The sequence below is a fragment of the Xyrauchen texanus genome, chromosome 26 (genome assembly GCF_025860055.1).
Source record: "Xyrauchen texanus isolate HMW12.3.18 chromosome 26, RBS_HiC_50CHRs, whole genome shotgun sequence".
NCBI classification, from domain to species: Eukaryota; Metazoa; Chordata; class Actinopteri; order Cypriniformes; family Catostomidae; genus Xyrauchen; species Xyrauchen texanus.
The window spans coordinates 14,855,618-14,870,245 of NC_068301.1; the positions used below are offsets into that span (position 1 = coordinate 14,855,618).

Here is a 14,628-nt window from a genome sequence, read left to right on the forward strand (position 1 = left end):
ACAGCTTGTTTTGAATATAGACAAACTCTAATTTGAAGTCAGGTTATTGAGTCCCATCTAATTTCTTTTACTGTGTGTTTTGCAGTCAAATCAGCTGCCAGTGAAGAAAAGGAGTTTGAAGGACCATTCAAACCTGCAAAAGTCTTAAAACAGGGGAGTGTGTTGGATATACTTAAGGGACCTGGTAAGATTCGCTCTTGTCATTTAAATCTTGTTTGTTTGTTGAAGTGGTGGTTCACCCATAAATGAAAATGAGGTAATTTACTCCCCCTCATAGTTTTCCAAGCCTGTGGCTCACTAAATTCTGCTCACTAGCCTCAGTCTTAATTCACTTTTATCACACCTATTTTTTTCCACAATACAATATAAGTGAATGATTACTAGGCTTGGGATTAATGCCTTTTTCACACATCGATTATCTGAAGATTTTCCAGATGGTTATTGAAATATATTGTGATTTTTGTTTTATTTTTTTCCAGATATAAATAGGGTTTCTCGATGCATTATAGTCTTTGTCTCTTCAGACATATTTCTCAACACAACTTTGGTAAAGTGTGAGTGGCAGGGTAAATCAAAGGGGGTTGCACACCGGTTATTTTCTACAAAGGAACGCACATCACCAACGCTCGGCGTCAACATTCTGAAGTGCCACGGAGTGCAACTCGCGTAGTTTTCCATTAAATTCGACACATCACTATCAAAGGACAAACATTATTTACTGTAGCCATCACTGGATGATCTATTGAGAACATGTATCTTTCATAGAGCCTATTTTCAGTTACAAGTATGTTGTTTTGTGATTTGACAGCTTGAATGAAAGACCTATTAAAGGCTACTGAACAAAGTGAAATTGCATAATAAATGTCACTATTTCTAATCGAGATTGCACAGTTTCACCAGTTTCAATAACCTGCAGAACTCCTCAACTTCACTGTTCATTCTTGAAGTACAAAAACCTTTATAACTTTGGACTACCATGTCCTGCGCCATTTCAGCTCCTGCGCCGCTTCAGCTCAGTGTGTGTGATACAGGTTATATCACCCTCTTGTGTTCTCCCAACTGTTAAACAGAAGCCAACTGAGACAATTGGAAAGCACACAAATTAAGCTTCTAATTTAAATAATTCGGCTTATTTTAAAATATCGATGCCTCAAAAATATATAGATAAAATAAGGTGCTGATCAGTAATCTATATTTTATGACATCCCTAATGATGTCTGAGGCAAACATTCTGCCTGAAATCTTTATTTGTGTTCCACAGAAGAAAGTCAATCTTATTTTTTGTAAAAATATTAACATTTTTGGGTTTAATGTCTCTTTAATGTATTGAAAACGAAGGTTTAAAAGGATTTGCCCTGAAAACATGTTTCTCTTGCATGCATTTATTTTTGCTTTTTGTATTTATTCTGTAGGATTTTCATCCCCTGCTCAGAGCTCAGCTGACAAACCCTTACAGACCGCATCATTGATGCAGAGTACAACCTCTGCCCCTCTTTCTGGTTTTGGTGACAAGTTTAGACCTCCTGCAGGTTCATGGAGCTGTGGTACTTGCCTGTTGCAAAACAAGTCCTCAGACAAAAAATGTGTGGCTTGTCTCGCACCACAACTCATTACAGACTCTGCCTCTAAATTGAACAGTAAACCTGCAGAGACCTCTGCAAGCATCAGTTCGCTCTTTGCCCCTCCAGTTGGTAGCTGGGATTGTGACACATGTCTGGTCAGGAACAAAACAGAAGTGGTTAAATGCGTAGCTTGTGACACAGCCAAACCTGGGATTGGAGTGAAATCCAGCCTGACTTTACCGACTGTCTCTGAGACCTCCACCCTCTCTTCTGCCCCCTCTGCCTCTTCTTTAAGCACCACTTCTTCTACAGCAACTGGACTGTTAGGATTTGGGGACAAATTTAAGAAGCCAGAGGGGGCTTGGGATTGTGATGTGTGTTGTGTTCAAAACAAGGCACAGGATATGAAATGTGTGTCCTGTCAGACCCCTAAACCAGGTAAAGGTTCAGTGTTGCAGTCATTGTAGTCGAATTAAAAACGCACAATGTAACAAACCTGCAAATTATAATCACAGCAGCTTTCTGATATATGCTTGTTTTTCGGCTTCCTAATGGGATTTGGAAAAAGGTTGTGTTCTGCGATTTGTTATGAAATGAAAGCGGGGAAAGAGAATAAAACTTCTGTAGTAAACCAAGATCTGAGTAGTTTTGAACTGATGTAGAAATTTTAGCTGATAGAATAGGACACAGCAGTAATGCCTTTATTAAAATGTACAGCAGAAAATATCAGTAACTGTTTAGGAATTTTGACCTCATGCAGAAAATAGGAATATACAGTTAGAATTGGGAAGGAAAAAATAGGTCCTGATATTATATTGCCTGATTTCCTTAGTTTGAATTCAATGTTGATATTTAAACTAATGCTAATATTTGTTGATTCTAAAATGGTAACTATTATCTTGTGCATTTCCTCCTTTGCTTATTACAGGAGCTGTAGCTACAACTTCAGCGGTCCTGACTCCTGCCCCTGCACCTGCAAGCACTGTTGCACCTTTGATAGGATTCGGAGACAAGTTCAAGAAACCTGAAGGTTGCTGGGAGTGCGAGGTGTGCTGTGTTCAGAATAAGGCTGAGGACCAGCAGTGTGTGGCCTGCCAGTCAGCAAAACCAGGAGCTAAAATAGAGTCCAAAGGTAAAGTGCCTTGTAATCATATTTCCAGAAGTCATTTCAGGCCTTTTCTGCACCGTTCAGCTTTAGTGTTATTGTTGTAGCTTGTAGCATGCTGATGACCAGTGTTCTTGCTGTGTTTCAGGTTTTAGTTCTTCCTTTGGCGTTCAGTCCAACAGTACAAACTCATCTGGTTTCAAGTTTGGTACCAGCTCTACGGACTCAACCTCTGCTGGACTAAAGTTTGGGGGCACTTTTTCAGATACTACTTCCACCACAGGGGGATTTCAATTTGCATTTGGGTCCTCTAGTGACTCCACCTCAAATTCAGGGTCTTTTAAATTTGAAGGCTCATCCTCTGTTGCCTCTTCTGGTCGAAACAAAGTTGGTAGTACCTCCTCAGAAACTACATCAACAAGCACAAATTCATCAGGGGGCTTTACATTTGGTAGTTCTTTGGCCAAAACTCCTGCATTTACAAGTGAAGAGAAGAAGGCTGAGTCTCAGGATTCTAGTGCAGTTAAATTTTGTGGCAGCGGTGGAATCACCTTTGGCTCTCAAGCTGCTGGCTCTGAAAACTCTGGATTTTCATTTGGAGATAAACCTATTGAGAAAATAAGTTCTAATTCATCATTTAGTTTCTCAGTGCCAGAGTCCAAGGCAGAGAAAGATGATGTTCCTCCTCCCTCAGAAACAGTTACAACAACAACAACAGGAAACACCATCCCTGTTTTTGGAAAAGTAGCTGAATCTTCTCCAGCTGCCCCAAAGTTTGGGGAACCAGCAGCAAAAGAGCCAACACAGGTGTCGTCTACCTTCACCTTTGGAAAACCAGAAGAGAAAAAAGATTCCTCAATGCCCTCTGGTACATTCTTATTCAATGCTGCCAAGGAAGCGGAGATATCAACGCCATCCTTGGGCTTCTCTTTCAGCAAGCTGGACCCTCCAAAAGACCTCCCCAACTCTACTTTTGCGTTTGGTAAATCTGCTGAATCAACAGAATCCCCAAAGCCATCATTCGGTTTTGTACAGAGTGTTGCAGGTAAGTGATATCATCTGTTTAGTGCTTTTTCTTAGATCTGGATTTGCATTGGGTTTAAAAGGATAGTTAACCCAAAAACAAACTAACCTTTTCGCACTTGAGTTTCTCCGGTACATACTGTCCTCCCAGCGCAAGTTCTTTATTGCGCACTGTAATTAAAATAAATCTTATCTAACACATCACAGTGGGTGCACTGAAAGTCATATTATATATAATCCAAAATATAATGTGGTTTTTAGATTTTTACAATGACTGATTATGGTAGATAAGGTGCGAATGCACTTGCAAGATGGGATTCTGAGTTTGTATTGTCATAGAAGCACACATTAAAAGGAGTAGCATTGAAGGTTCTAAAAACCTAGCCCTTCCACTCTTCTAGCGCCGGAAGTGGTTGTGAAAGACGGAATGGGAGAAGGCTCGAGTGGATTGACTAGTTTGTATATTCTTTGACATCAGAAAACATGGCCGCAGAGCTGCATCAAAACATGTGCTCCGACATTAACGGATATACTTTTATTTAGTGATTGTTTTAATGTTTATAACACCTAAAAATAAAGATATTGTGGTTTTGAAAAGACCATTTGAGCAGCTGGTTTATTATGACAAATGCTTCAGTCATTATGACAATCGACTTTTGCTGGTAAACAGAAGCATGAATGAATGCAGAGGTTTGATCGTACACGCTAAAGGGTTAATTCAATAACCCTCATTTACCCTTGTTCCAAACCCATATGACTTCTCTTTGATAAGAAAAACAAAATAAGATGTTAGGCAGCATGTTATCCACCAATTACTTTCAATGCTTCTTTTTAATACATTGAATGTAAATAGTGACTGAAGCTGTTATTCTGCTTTGCATTTGTCATACAGGTTTGGAACAATATAAGGGTGAGAAAATGACTGTTAGAATTTTCACTTTTGGGTGAACGGTTTAATAAATGTAGTAAAATTTGTCTATTTGATTTTGTAATTTTTCAGACACCTCTGCTCCAAAGCCAACTTTTGGCTTCATGGCCAACTCTTCAAGCACCCCTGCTTCCTCCAGTTCCATCCCCAGCCTTTTTGGCAACCCCACTACCTCTTCTCTGGCCCCCACCCCTCCTCCAACAAGTACCTTTATATTTGGCCAGAGTTCCTCCTCTGAACCTATCCCAGCAAAGACTTTTATGTTTGGACAGCAACAGGGCAGCCTGCCTGCACCTCCCGCGGCACCTTCTGCTGCACCTGCCCCAGCGCAACCTTTCCAATTCGGCTCAGGCTCAAACTCTACCACCCCTGCTTTCACTTTTGGTGCTGCCGCGTCCTCCATGCCAACCTCTGCTGGTTAGTTTACCACCAAATATTCCATTCTGTGTGATGTGCTTCTAACAAATGGATGTCATAACTATAACATTTACATAGTTCCCATGGTCATAGAAAATCTTCTTTTTTCTATGTGTGTTAATTTCCATGACTTTTCTAGGATTTCAGATGTCTAAAATATTAGTTTAGATGTCGCTTTTTCGAAGAGAAACCATTGTGATGTGTAATTTGTGAATGAGTTCAGACTAATTTGGGAACCAGTTTGAGTGATTAATTGCTTGGAACCAACTCAAAATAGTGATTCATTATTGAATCAGTCTGTATTTGAATGATTTTCAAAAAAACATGCAGGATTTTTCACCAACAATTTGAAAGATCATGGAGATTCATTGGGCAAAAAAGCATGTTGCTTGCATGTCCCTTGCGTGTTGTTCTGGGAAGAAAAAAAAAAGAACGACATTGAAATAAATATCACAATGATTTGTTTTATTGTACACATTGCTTTTGTCTCTTTCAGCTCCTGCTCCCTCTGCCAACCCTTCCCCATTTGTCTTCAGTTCTGCCACACCCTCATCTGGCTTTGGCTCTGGCCAGACCACCATCTTTGGACAGGGCACATCTCAGACCAACGCTCCTGCATTTGGGTCAGCAATACCGTCATTCCCAGCCACAGCATCCCCTGCCTTCGGAGCCAAGCCCAGTTCTGCCCCTGTATTTGGCCAGCAAGCCAACCCTGCACCTACATTTGGATCTGCTGCTGCTGCATCCACAGGCCAAGGTTGGTGTCCTTGCTCTTATTGTCTTGAAACGAAGAGAATTTATTGGAAATGTACATTTTATAAATAACAATTTAAAAAAAAAAAAAAAAAAAAAAATATCTGTTAATGTTTTTAAAAGTTCAAATCTAGAAGATGGCTACAACTAGGTTCATCAGATGGGCGAGGAGGAGGTGGGAACCAGCTAAACAGTCAACACAAAACTTTAAAAACAAACTGAACTCAAACATAAACTGCAAAACAAAGATGTGCGTGCACACACAGCTTTGTGCATCTCTCTCTCTCTGGCTCATCCTTATACTCCTTCCAGCTGATTACGATGATTCAGCGCCACTCTCTTGCCTCTCCGGCTCGTCCTTATCCCCCTTCCGGCTGATTACGATTTTTCAGAGCCGGGCGTATGTCTTCAAGGCCCGGCCATGCCCCCCTCCTCGTCACAATGTCTTCCTTTGGTGTATTGGGGGGGCATTCAGCTGGGACCTGGCCATACGATCATATATTGTTATCTTGGTCATGTTACGATATGTTGGTATTCTGTTTAGTTGAACAGAATTCTTAATATTGCAATCTTTAATTTTTCTCTATCATCTGCATTGGTCATCGGTACTTGGCTCAACTGTCTTTCTGTTGAGTGTGGGTTTTGGTAAATATCATTTTTCTACTTTTTAGACCTGGTGCCACAGTACTTTTTTGCTTCTCTTAGACTTGCCTTAAATAGTTTTTATTCTATCTTTTCTTTAAAAAAAATAAAAATGTCAGAATTTTAATAAATTATAATTGATGCTGTGTCTTGAGGTAAAATATTGCAATAATTATTCTCAAACAATCATGATATCCAGTAAAACCATCCAATCGCTAGGGGTGTAAATCGCAAGTTTCATTATGATACGATCTTGTATCATCACTTTTAGCCAGCGATCCGTTTGCCAATACCTCAAAGTCTGCCTGCATACGATATCGATTCAGGGGCCTATGATATATATTACGATATTATGTGCCTATTTTACGCAGTTATTACAGCGCTTAGCTTTTTCCACATTTTGTTATGTTACAGCCTTATTCCAAAATGTATTACATTCATTATTATTCTACAAACAATAGCCCTTAATGACAATGTGAAAAAAGTTTGTTTGAAATCTTTGCAAATGTACTAAAGATTTTTTTCGTTTTTTATTTTTTATAAATTTGCAAAGATTTCAAACAAACTTCTTACATGTTGTCATTTATGGGGTATTGTTTGTAGAATGTTGAGGAAAATAATGAATTTAATCCATTTTGGAATATAGTCAGGGGGCCAATTCTGAAAAGGGCTTCTGTTAAGACTTTTATGGACATGTTTTGGTACAAGCTGTCACCCTATTTTTTTAGTTAGAAGATACCCATAGGTAAGATATTAGGGTGGTTGTCAAGCTGAATTTTTTTTTTTTTGTGACTTGTACAAGCAATTTCAGGCCAATTTTTTGGTTTCCTGCTCAACACAACATGCCAACAATAAATGTTGAATATCTCCACAACCCCAAGGACCATATACATAAAAATGGTATCAAATGAAAGCCAACACTCATGGGATGTCTGCTGACGTGTCAGAATGAACATTTATTGTACAGTGTAAGAGACAACAGAACTAGAACATGAAAAAACAATCTCCGCATAAAGCGAACCAGTTTTCAAAGTGAATATCAGCTTGGAAACATAACATAGTATCCCAAAACCTCTATCAATCAGTACCCCTATATATGGGAATGAGTCAAGCCAAGTTTAAAGCTTGTAGGGAGAGAGAGTGCAATGCTGCACAAGTTATAATAGTTTAATGTCATGGTGGAAATGTAGAACTGTAGATGGTGGTCTATGATGCTATTTGACTGGTCTTTGGCGGTCTATGGTGCTATTTGATTTGATTAATGTAACGGGTTGTAACACAAATTATATTTAATTGACATATCACTATAGTTATTATTTCCATCCTAACATAACTGCTCTCTCACTTCTTTAGGGTTAGTAACTAGTTAGTAGTAATAACTATGTAATAGTCGTATGGCAAAGGTATGTTTTTCCCCATCAAAGCAGTGGCACTCAGGTAGGCAGCCAACCAAAGGCACCCAGGGACCATGTCCATGAGCGCAATCTGAGTCCTGGTTAGGGACACAAAAGAAGAATTTACTGTTTTGATAATGAATACCATCCAAATACAAAACATGCATTCATGCATCCAAGGGCATAATATAAATCTAATCTACAAAACAGGAAAAACAATATCATGCCAAATAATCTGAAACAATATAGTTGCATATAATGTGGCTAAACTCAATAATAATGATGTGAGTACCTGAGTATTCTTGCACCAAGCTGCACAGGCACACCCACATGCCCCACCGCAAAATATTCCACTTTTTCGACATTGACACTGCCTGGTACTGCATTGACATCCACTTTCCTTGCATCCACATATCGTCAGCTCCAAGCACCTGGCCTGTACAGGTTCTTTGGTTAAAAGCTGGGGGACAAGCATTCCATCCTTCATGTGCCAACCACAACTGGTTGGTGAGGGCAACTGTGGATTGGGTCACTAGTGACTGTTTCCAAACCTTTGTTTGATAGTGGGCCCTCATGAGGTGCAGAGACAAGGCATCCTGAGTTGGTGGTAAAGTATCCACATTGGCTTTCACTTTCCGAAACAGAGCACAGCGAACATCATGGATTGAAGTGCTGGTCGTTTTTGGATCATACAGTTTGCAGACAAACTGTTCTGCTGAGGATATAATAGCTGGACTTGGTACTTCATCCTCACCAAAGTTGTGGAGAAGATGAGGGCACTGCTGGAACACTTTCCACGCCGTCCTTTTTCCTATTCCAGTGAATTGACTGGTAGTGTCACATCCAGTGATAGCATGAAATACCAACAGACCATCCAGAATCTCATTTGACATTTTAATATCATGCACTTTAATGTAGCGTGGTTTCTTGGCAGTTCCTGCTTTCATCCAAATTTCTGGGCTCAGCAGGTGTGCAAACACAAGAAGCAACGACAGTACATCTGTGTCTCTGCACTGAATGATGAGCCTCTCATACCCTTTGGTTGTGGCATCAACAGCATGTAGCAATATGCGAGTATCTGCTTCTTCATGTGCAGCCCGTAGGTGGGAAACATCAATCCCAGCTGCCGTTGCCACTTTTTCAGCATCATCAAATCCCCCACTTATTACAATTTCAAGACCATACTGAATGACGTGCCTTTCAAGTTCAATTGAAATGAATTGTGTCAGGTTGGCCTTGTTTTCATCCATTTCAATGAAACTATTCCAGTTAGCTGGCATCTTTACATCATTACTTACAATGGTGCGAATTTTTCGCTGCGTGGTGCTGCGCTTTGCTCTTGTTCCACCCTTTATGGAGTTTTGTAGGTACTGATCAAAGACTAGATCCACTCTAGTAATGTTCCCATGTAGATTGCCAGTCACTTTCTGTATGAAAATGTCAGCATAATCCCCAAAGGTTGATGCATTTGGAGGTTTTCCTATTGCTCTTACTAAAGCCATCCCATCAATGATCGTAGCGTGTTCTCACAAGAGATGGACTTAGCCCTGTCTCTTTTGCACCAGCTTGTAGTATGGTGGCTAAGTCAGCTTTGCTAGTAGGTCTGAGCACTGACTCTGTTGTGGCAAGTGAAAGGGGACTCATGCACAGATCTTCTTGGAGAAGCCCATCTATGTTAACCTCTCTGCCACTGTCCATGGATACAATGATGCGACGGAAAATATCCCTGTCAGGCTTCACACACTTGGATTTGAGTTTTCCAAGTTTGCTGTCTGTTCTGTAAAGATTTGAGAATGTTTTGAGTTTTCTCTTAGTGAGGCTGTTATGGAAGTTTGTGTTCATTGTGCTCATTCTTTTTTTCACCAGCTCAGTTACCATTTGTTTCCCAGACTCTGCAGCATGTGTTAGGTCATTCAGTATATCTTCTGAAGCAACATCACCGGTTGTCAAAGACACCAACTCATACATATTCTCCAGTTGGAAGACATGGTATCTCTGGAATTGGTCTACAAGTTGAATGACATCCTCATTATCCCTTCTGAGTCTTGATGGAAGGCAGTCTTTGTGGTTGTCTTCGTCATCTTCATCATGTGTGAGTCCAAACAGGGATCTAGTGTCCTGTGCTAAAGATGCACATTCATTGTAGGTGATGGACCAACGGTTTCTAGCTGTCTCATTTCGAGTGATGCCTACCAATCCTTCAGCAACCTTTCCAGTTTTGTTGATGTGCTCAAGGCAAAGATCAAATGGCACCTTGTTGAAGTTATGTTTGGCCTCTTTGGCTACAAAATCGCCATCTAGGAAGCCCTGGTAGACCCGTGGTGCCGTCTGTGCCAGATGTTCCATGTCTGCTATGAATACAGCACCCCGTCTTGTGTAGTGGGTGTGATCATATGCAGCAAACCAGGGCATCATGCTCTTGAAGGCCGACATGTAAAGCTTCCAGTCACCACATCTCAGTGCCTGTGTGAATGCCAGGAGAATAGACACAAGGTCCATGTATTGTCGCCAGAAGGTAAATGTTGGTTTGTCTTCATTAGCCTTGTCAAACTCAGCAAGGAGATCTTGAACCTCTCCAACTTTCAGAACAAGATCTTCATAGCATGCTGCAGCTGCCTCAATTTCTCCACATTGTATGTGTTCGGAGAGTGCGTCTGCCAACTCAAAGCAACTGTTGTCTATTGTGCTATCATTGTCATCCACCCATTGCAGAAAGGTTGGCCACAGTATTCTCCAAAGTGCTTCAAAGGCAAGTTTGTGTGCACGGGCTACACGGTTCCACCCCTTTCCCTTCATGATGTTTTCAGCTGTGTTCTTTCCGAACACACCACTTTCCTCAAGAATGTCCCTAAGTCCAGAATCAGCAAGATGCTGTCCAATGACCATTGAAAAGTTCATCTGCACATGAAAGCCACCCAAGAGAATAATAATATCCTCACACTCTTTTTGGTGGTGCCACTGAAGCATCTTTGCTTTGCAGTAGAGCTGCTCATCAAAGGTTATGATTGTGTACCTTTGGCCCAGTTTTGTAGTCATTTTGTGGCAGTTCTGTAACACTGTCCAGATTGTGTCATAGTCATGTGCTGGAGAATTTATGATAGGCATCATTCCAGCGACTGTTTTTTGGTGATCTGATTTTGACACAAGGTGGTTGAAGGTGGGGAAGTATAGCTAGTTGGAAAACAGTTTAGCTTACCTGTTTCTGGCAACATTTGATGGTAGAATGGTAGAATCTTGAGGTAAATGTTTGTGTAGACAAATAGACCAAGTTAATCTGTTGTGTGATTGTGTGATTCACTCCTTTATAAAGTTTTGTTCAGACTGTTGACACCTGCTGTGATCATCTTCTCTGGATCTGCTGCCTCATGCCAAATCACAGCTGTGCTGACACAACAGTGCAGGGACACTGTGGTGTGATACTCTTGTGGTATTTATTGATTATTATTTTTTAATGATCATGCTTGCACATAAATTGGATTATATTACACATTTGCCCAAAATGACAGTAGGTAACATGGAAGAAAATGGAAGCACTTTGGAAAAAAATCCGCTTTTACCACTTTTAAGAATATAGTGTTAAAATGGACAAAAAAAAAATTTCTAAGCTGACAACCTGGCTAGAACACATGTTGAGGGGTTAAATATTAATACTGGATAGGTTGTATGCTTGTACCAAAAAGTGTCCGACAAAGTTTTAATATCAGTTTTGGCCCCCTGACTAATAAGGCTGTAACTAGGGCTGCACGATTTGGACAAAGTCATATTGCGATTATTTTGAGAAATATTGCGATTTGAACTGTGACTATGATGGTAATGTTTTCCACATGTTGAACTGCAAAAAGGCTACTGGAGTTTTCACACTTAAACCCTCTTTAAAAGAAACACAGACCTTTTTTCAGTTCAACCACAAACAAATAAATATAAACAGTGAAACAAATATTCTTCATATCCAAATGTTACCATCCACCATGTACCTGCGCATTTTGTGATAGGGTCTCAGCCCACTAATCATCATTAGAAATTTGAAAATATTCAAACTTGAATATTAGGGATGCTGAAATCAGGATTTTAACATCCGATATCGATCTCCAATTTTCTTTTAATCTCATCAATCGACGCTGATCATTTAACTTTTTATCAGTAGCTCTGTCAAAACTGGTTATATTTAAGCTTTCTGCTCAATGTCACTGTTAACTAAATTTCCCTGTTTCCCTCTTGATCCCTGTCCCCAACCATAGTTGTTGCCTAGTTTTTGCTGTCAAAAATAATGTTGGTTGATTGAATTATTCAGTATACACAAAATATAATTTTAAAATATAAATGTTACTCTTTATTCCAAGCCTTAAAAACTAGTAGGCTTATACAAACTATTCTTTACTGTATATTTATGATGGCTTAATGAAAAAGGCTTAATGTCAAACTGAAGTTGAACTGTTAACCCATTGGTGTAATTCAATTTAAAGAAATTAAAAAAAAAAATCATTATTTTATTATATTTAATTTATTTATTCAATGTATTATATTATAGTAACTCAATATTTGATAATTTATTATATGTACCTTCCTTTTCATTTTGTTGGATGTTGGTAATATTAGTTCCGCTTTCACTTGTTTCCGTGGGGAGTGTAATAAGGGTGACAAGCTCTCTCGTGAAGTAAACAAATGACAGGAGACTGGAGGAAGAGAAGTTCCTGGACAGTACAGGTGTTACTGTTAATGCTGTTTGCACAGCAATCATTTAATAAAGATGTTTGAATTATACCCCATCTTGTATTCTGTGTTATTATTATGATACATGTGCCTTGCGGACACTGAAATGCTGCTACCGCAGATAATAATCAAAAATGCTTCACGCAGGATGCGCCAGTTTAGTGTAAATAAAGCGTTTGGTGCACTTAAGCAAACGGAACCGAACTCTGAGCACTTCTGTTACTGTAAGCATGAGAGGGAGTTGTGGAGCACAGAACTGCTCTGAAACACTGTAACAATGCTCTGACTTAATATAGACCGGACAGAGCAGCGCAATTACACTTTGAAGGCGGACCATTTATTTAATTTGCAGCCCTTTGCAATTTAATAATAGCACAAGGTCATATCGCGGTTTCGAATTTATTTCGATTAATTGTGCAGCCCAAGCTGTAACATAACACAATGTGGAAAAAGTGAAGTGCTTTGAATACTTTCCGGATGCACTGTATTCACAAATGCAACCAAAATATTATTTGAATATTTTTGAGCTCTCTGAAAAGTGCAAATCCAGTATTCACACTGGGACATCCACAGCAATAAGGTACTTCAGTTTAAAAACACACAAGTGATTATCAATCATTTGATGACAGCTCATTGCCTTGTAGTATGAAGTAAACACTACAGTTATAGTTTGTTATCTTTACAACTATCAAGCAAGTCTTTCAATCCAAAGTACTTTCATACCAATGACATGTTTTTGACAGGAGAGTATGTGATTGCCGTGTGTTTTTTCTTGGCTACAACTTCCACAGTTGTACTAAAAAAATTCTGTTACTGTTTACTCTGATAAATGTTAGTTAGGGTGTTGATGTGAACAGTCTTGTAATTGAGGTCTATGGAGCATTAAACCCCTACAAAGTACCTTGTAGTTATATGCAAACCCCTATTAACTGTCATCCATTTTTTTGTTGTATTTGAAGGAGGTTTCCAGTTTGGAAGCACTGGTGGGTTTGGGTCATCAGGGAGCAGCAGTGGTGTGTTTGGCTTTGGCGCTGGCGCTGGATCAGCAGCTCCAGCAACACCTGCGGTCAGTCCAGCCATGTCCACTCTAAATGCTCCCACTGGAGGATTCAGCTTTGGTCAGACCCCTTCCTTTAACATTGGGTAAGACATAAACTACCTAGTTACCACAATGTTATGATGTCCTCAACCTAAAGATCTAATCTCTCGTTCTTCAGATGAGACGTTAAACCGAGGTACTGACTCTCTTTGTTCATTAAAAATTCCAGGGCACTTCTCGTATTTAGAGTAAGCGTGTAACCCCGGTGCCCTGGCCGAATTCCCCCATTGGCCCTTCTTAATCATGGCCTTCCTTATAATCCCCATCCATAAATTGGCTCTATAACTCTTCTCTCTTCTCACCACCAATAACTGGTGTGTGGTGATTGTACTGGCGCACTATGGCTGCCGTCGCATCATCCAGGTGGATGCTGCACACTGGTGGAGGTTGAGGAGAGTCCCCTGTTCACTGTGTAAAGCACTTTGAGTGTAGTGTCCAAAAAAGCACTATATAAATGCATCATTCATTCATTCATTCATTCATTCAAAAGAGTTCGATGTACCATTTAAAACACCCTTTCAGAACTCAAAACTTACCCATTTGAAAAGACCATTGAAGGGATAGTTCAACCCAAAAAATACAATTCTCTCATTTACTCACCCTCATGCCATCCCAGATGTGTATAACTTTCTTTTTTTTCTACAGAACACACAGATTTTTTGAAGAATATCTCAGCTCTGTAGGTTCATACAATGCAAGTGAATGGTGACCAAGTCCTTTTTTTTTTTTACTCTATCTCCACTTTTCATATTCTGTCATATTTTGAAAGTGAAGATTTATAGTATAAATAAATATTATAAATGTATTACTTTTATGCTGCCTTTATGTGCTTTTTGGATATTCAAAGTTCTGGCATCCATTCACTTGCCTATGGACCTATAGAGCTGAAATATTCACAAGTCCCATCTGGGCTTGTTTTTTACATCACATTGTGTTAAGAGCTCCTTTCTCCATAATTTTATCACTGACAGGGAAGCGCTGTCAGAGATTATTTT

At 39.7% G+C, this 14,628-nt stretch overlaps 1 protein-coding gene across 2 annotated transcripts in view; it reads left to right on the forward strand.

The window, feature by feature from the left end:
* The window catches only part of LOC127620086 (nuclear pore complex protein Nup153-like), a 35,929-nt gene that overhangs the window by 19,629 nt on the left and 1,672 nt on the right, over nucleotides 1–14,628 (forward strand). For both annotated transcript variants that reach the window (XM_052093183.1, XM_052093184.1), the window contains exons 15-21: nucleotides 86–184; nucleotides 1,413–2,000; nucleotides 2,491–2,694; nucleotides 2,816–3,712; nucleotides 4,691–5,035; nucleotides 5,532–5,792; nucleotides 13,494–13,677. In XM_052093183.1, the coding sequence (XP_051949143.1) occupies nucleotides 86–184; nucleotides 1,413–2,000; nucleotides 2,491–2,694; nucleotides 2,816–3,712; nucleotides 4,691–5,035; nucleotides 5,532–5,792; nucleotides 13,494–13,677 (2,578 nt within the window). The remainder of the gene's footprint in view (nucleotides 1–85; nucleotides 185–1,412; nucleotides 2,001–2,490; nucleotides 2,695–2,815; nucleotides 3,713–4,690; nucleotides 5,036–5,531; nucleotides 5,793–13,493; nucleotides 13,678–14,628) is intronic.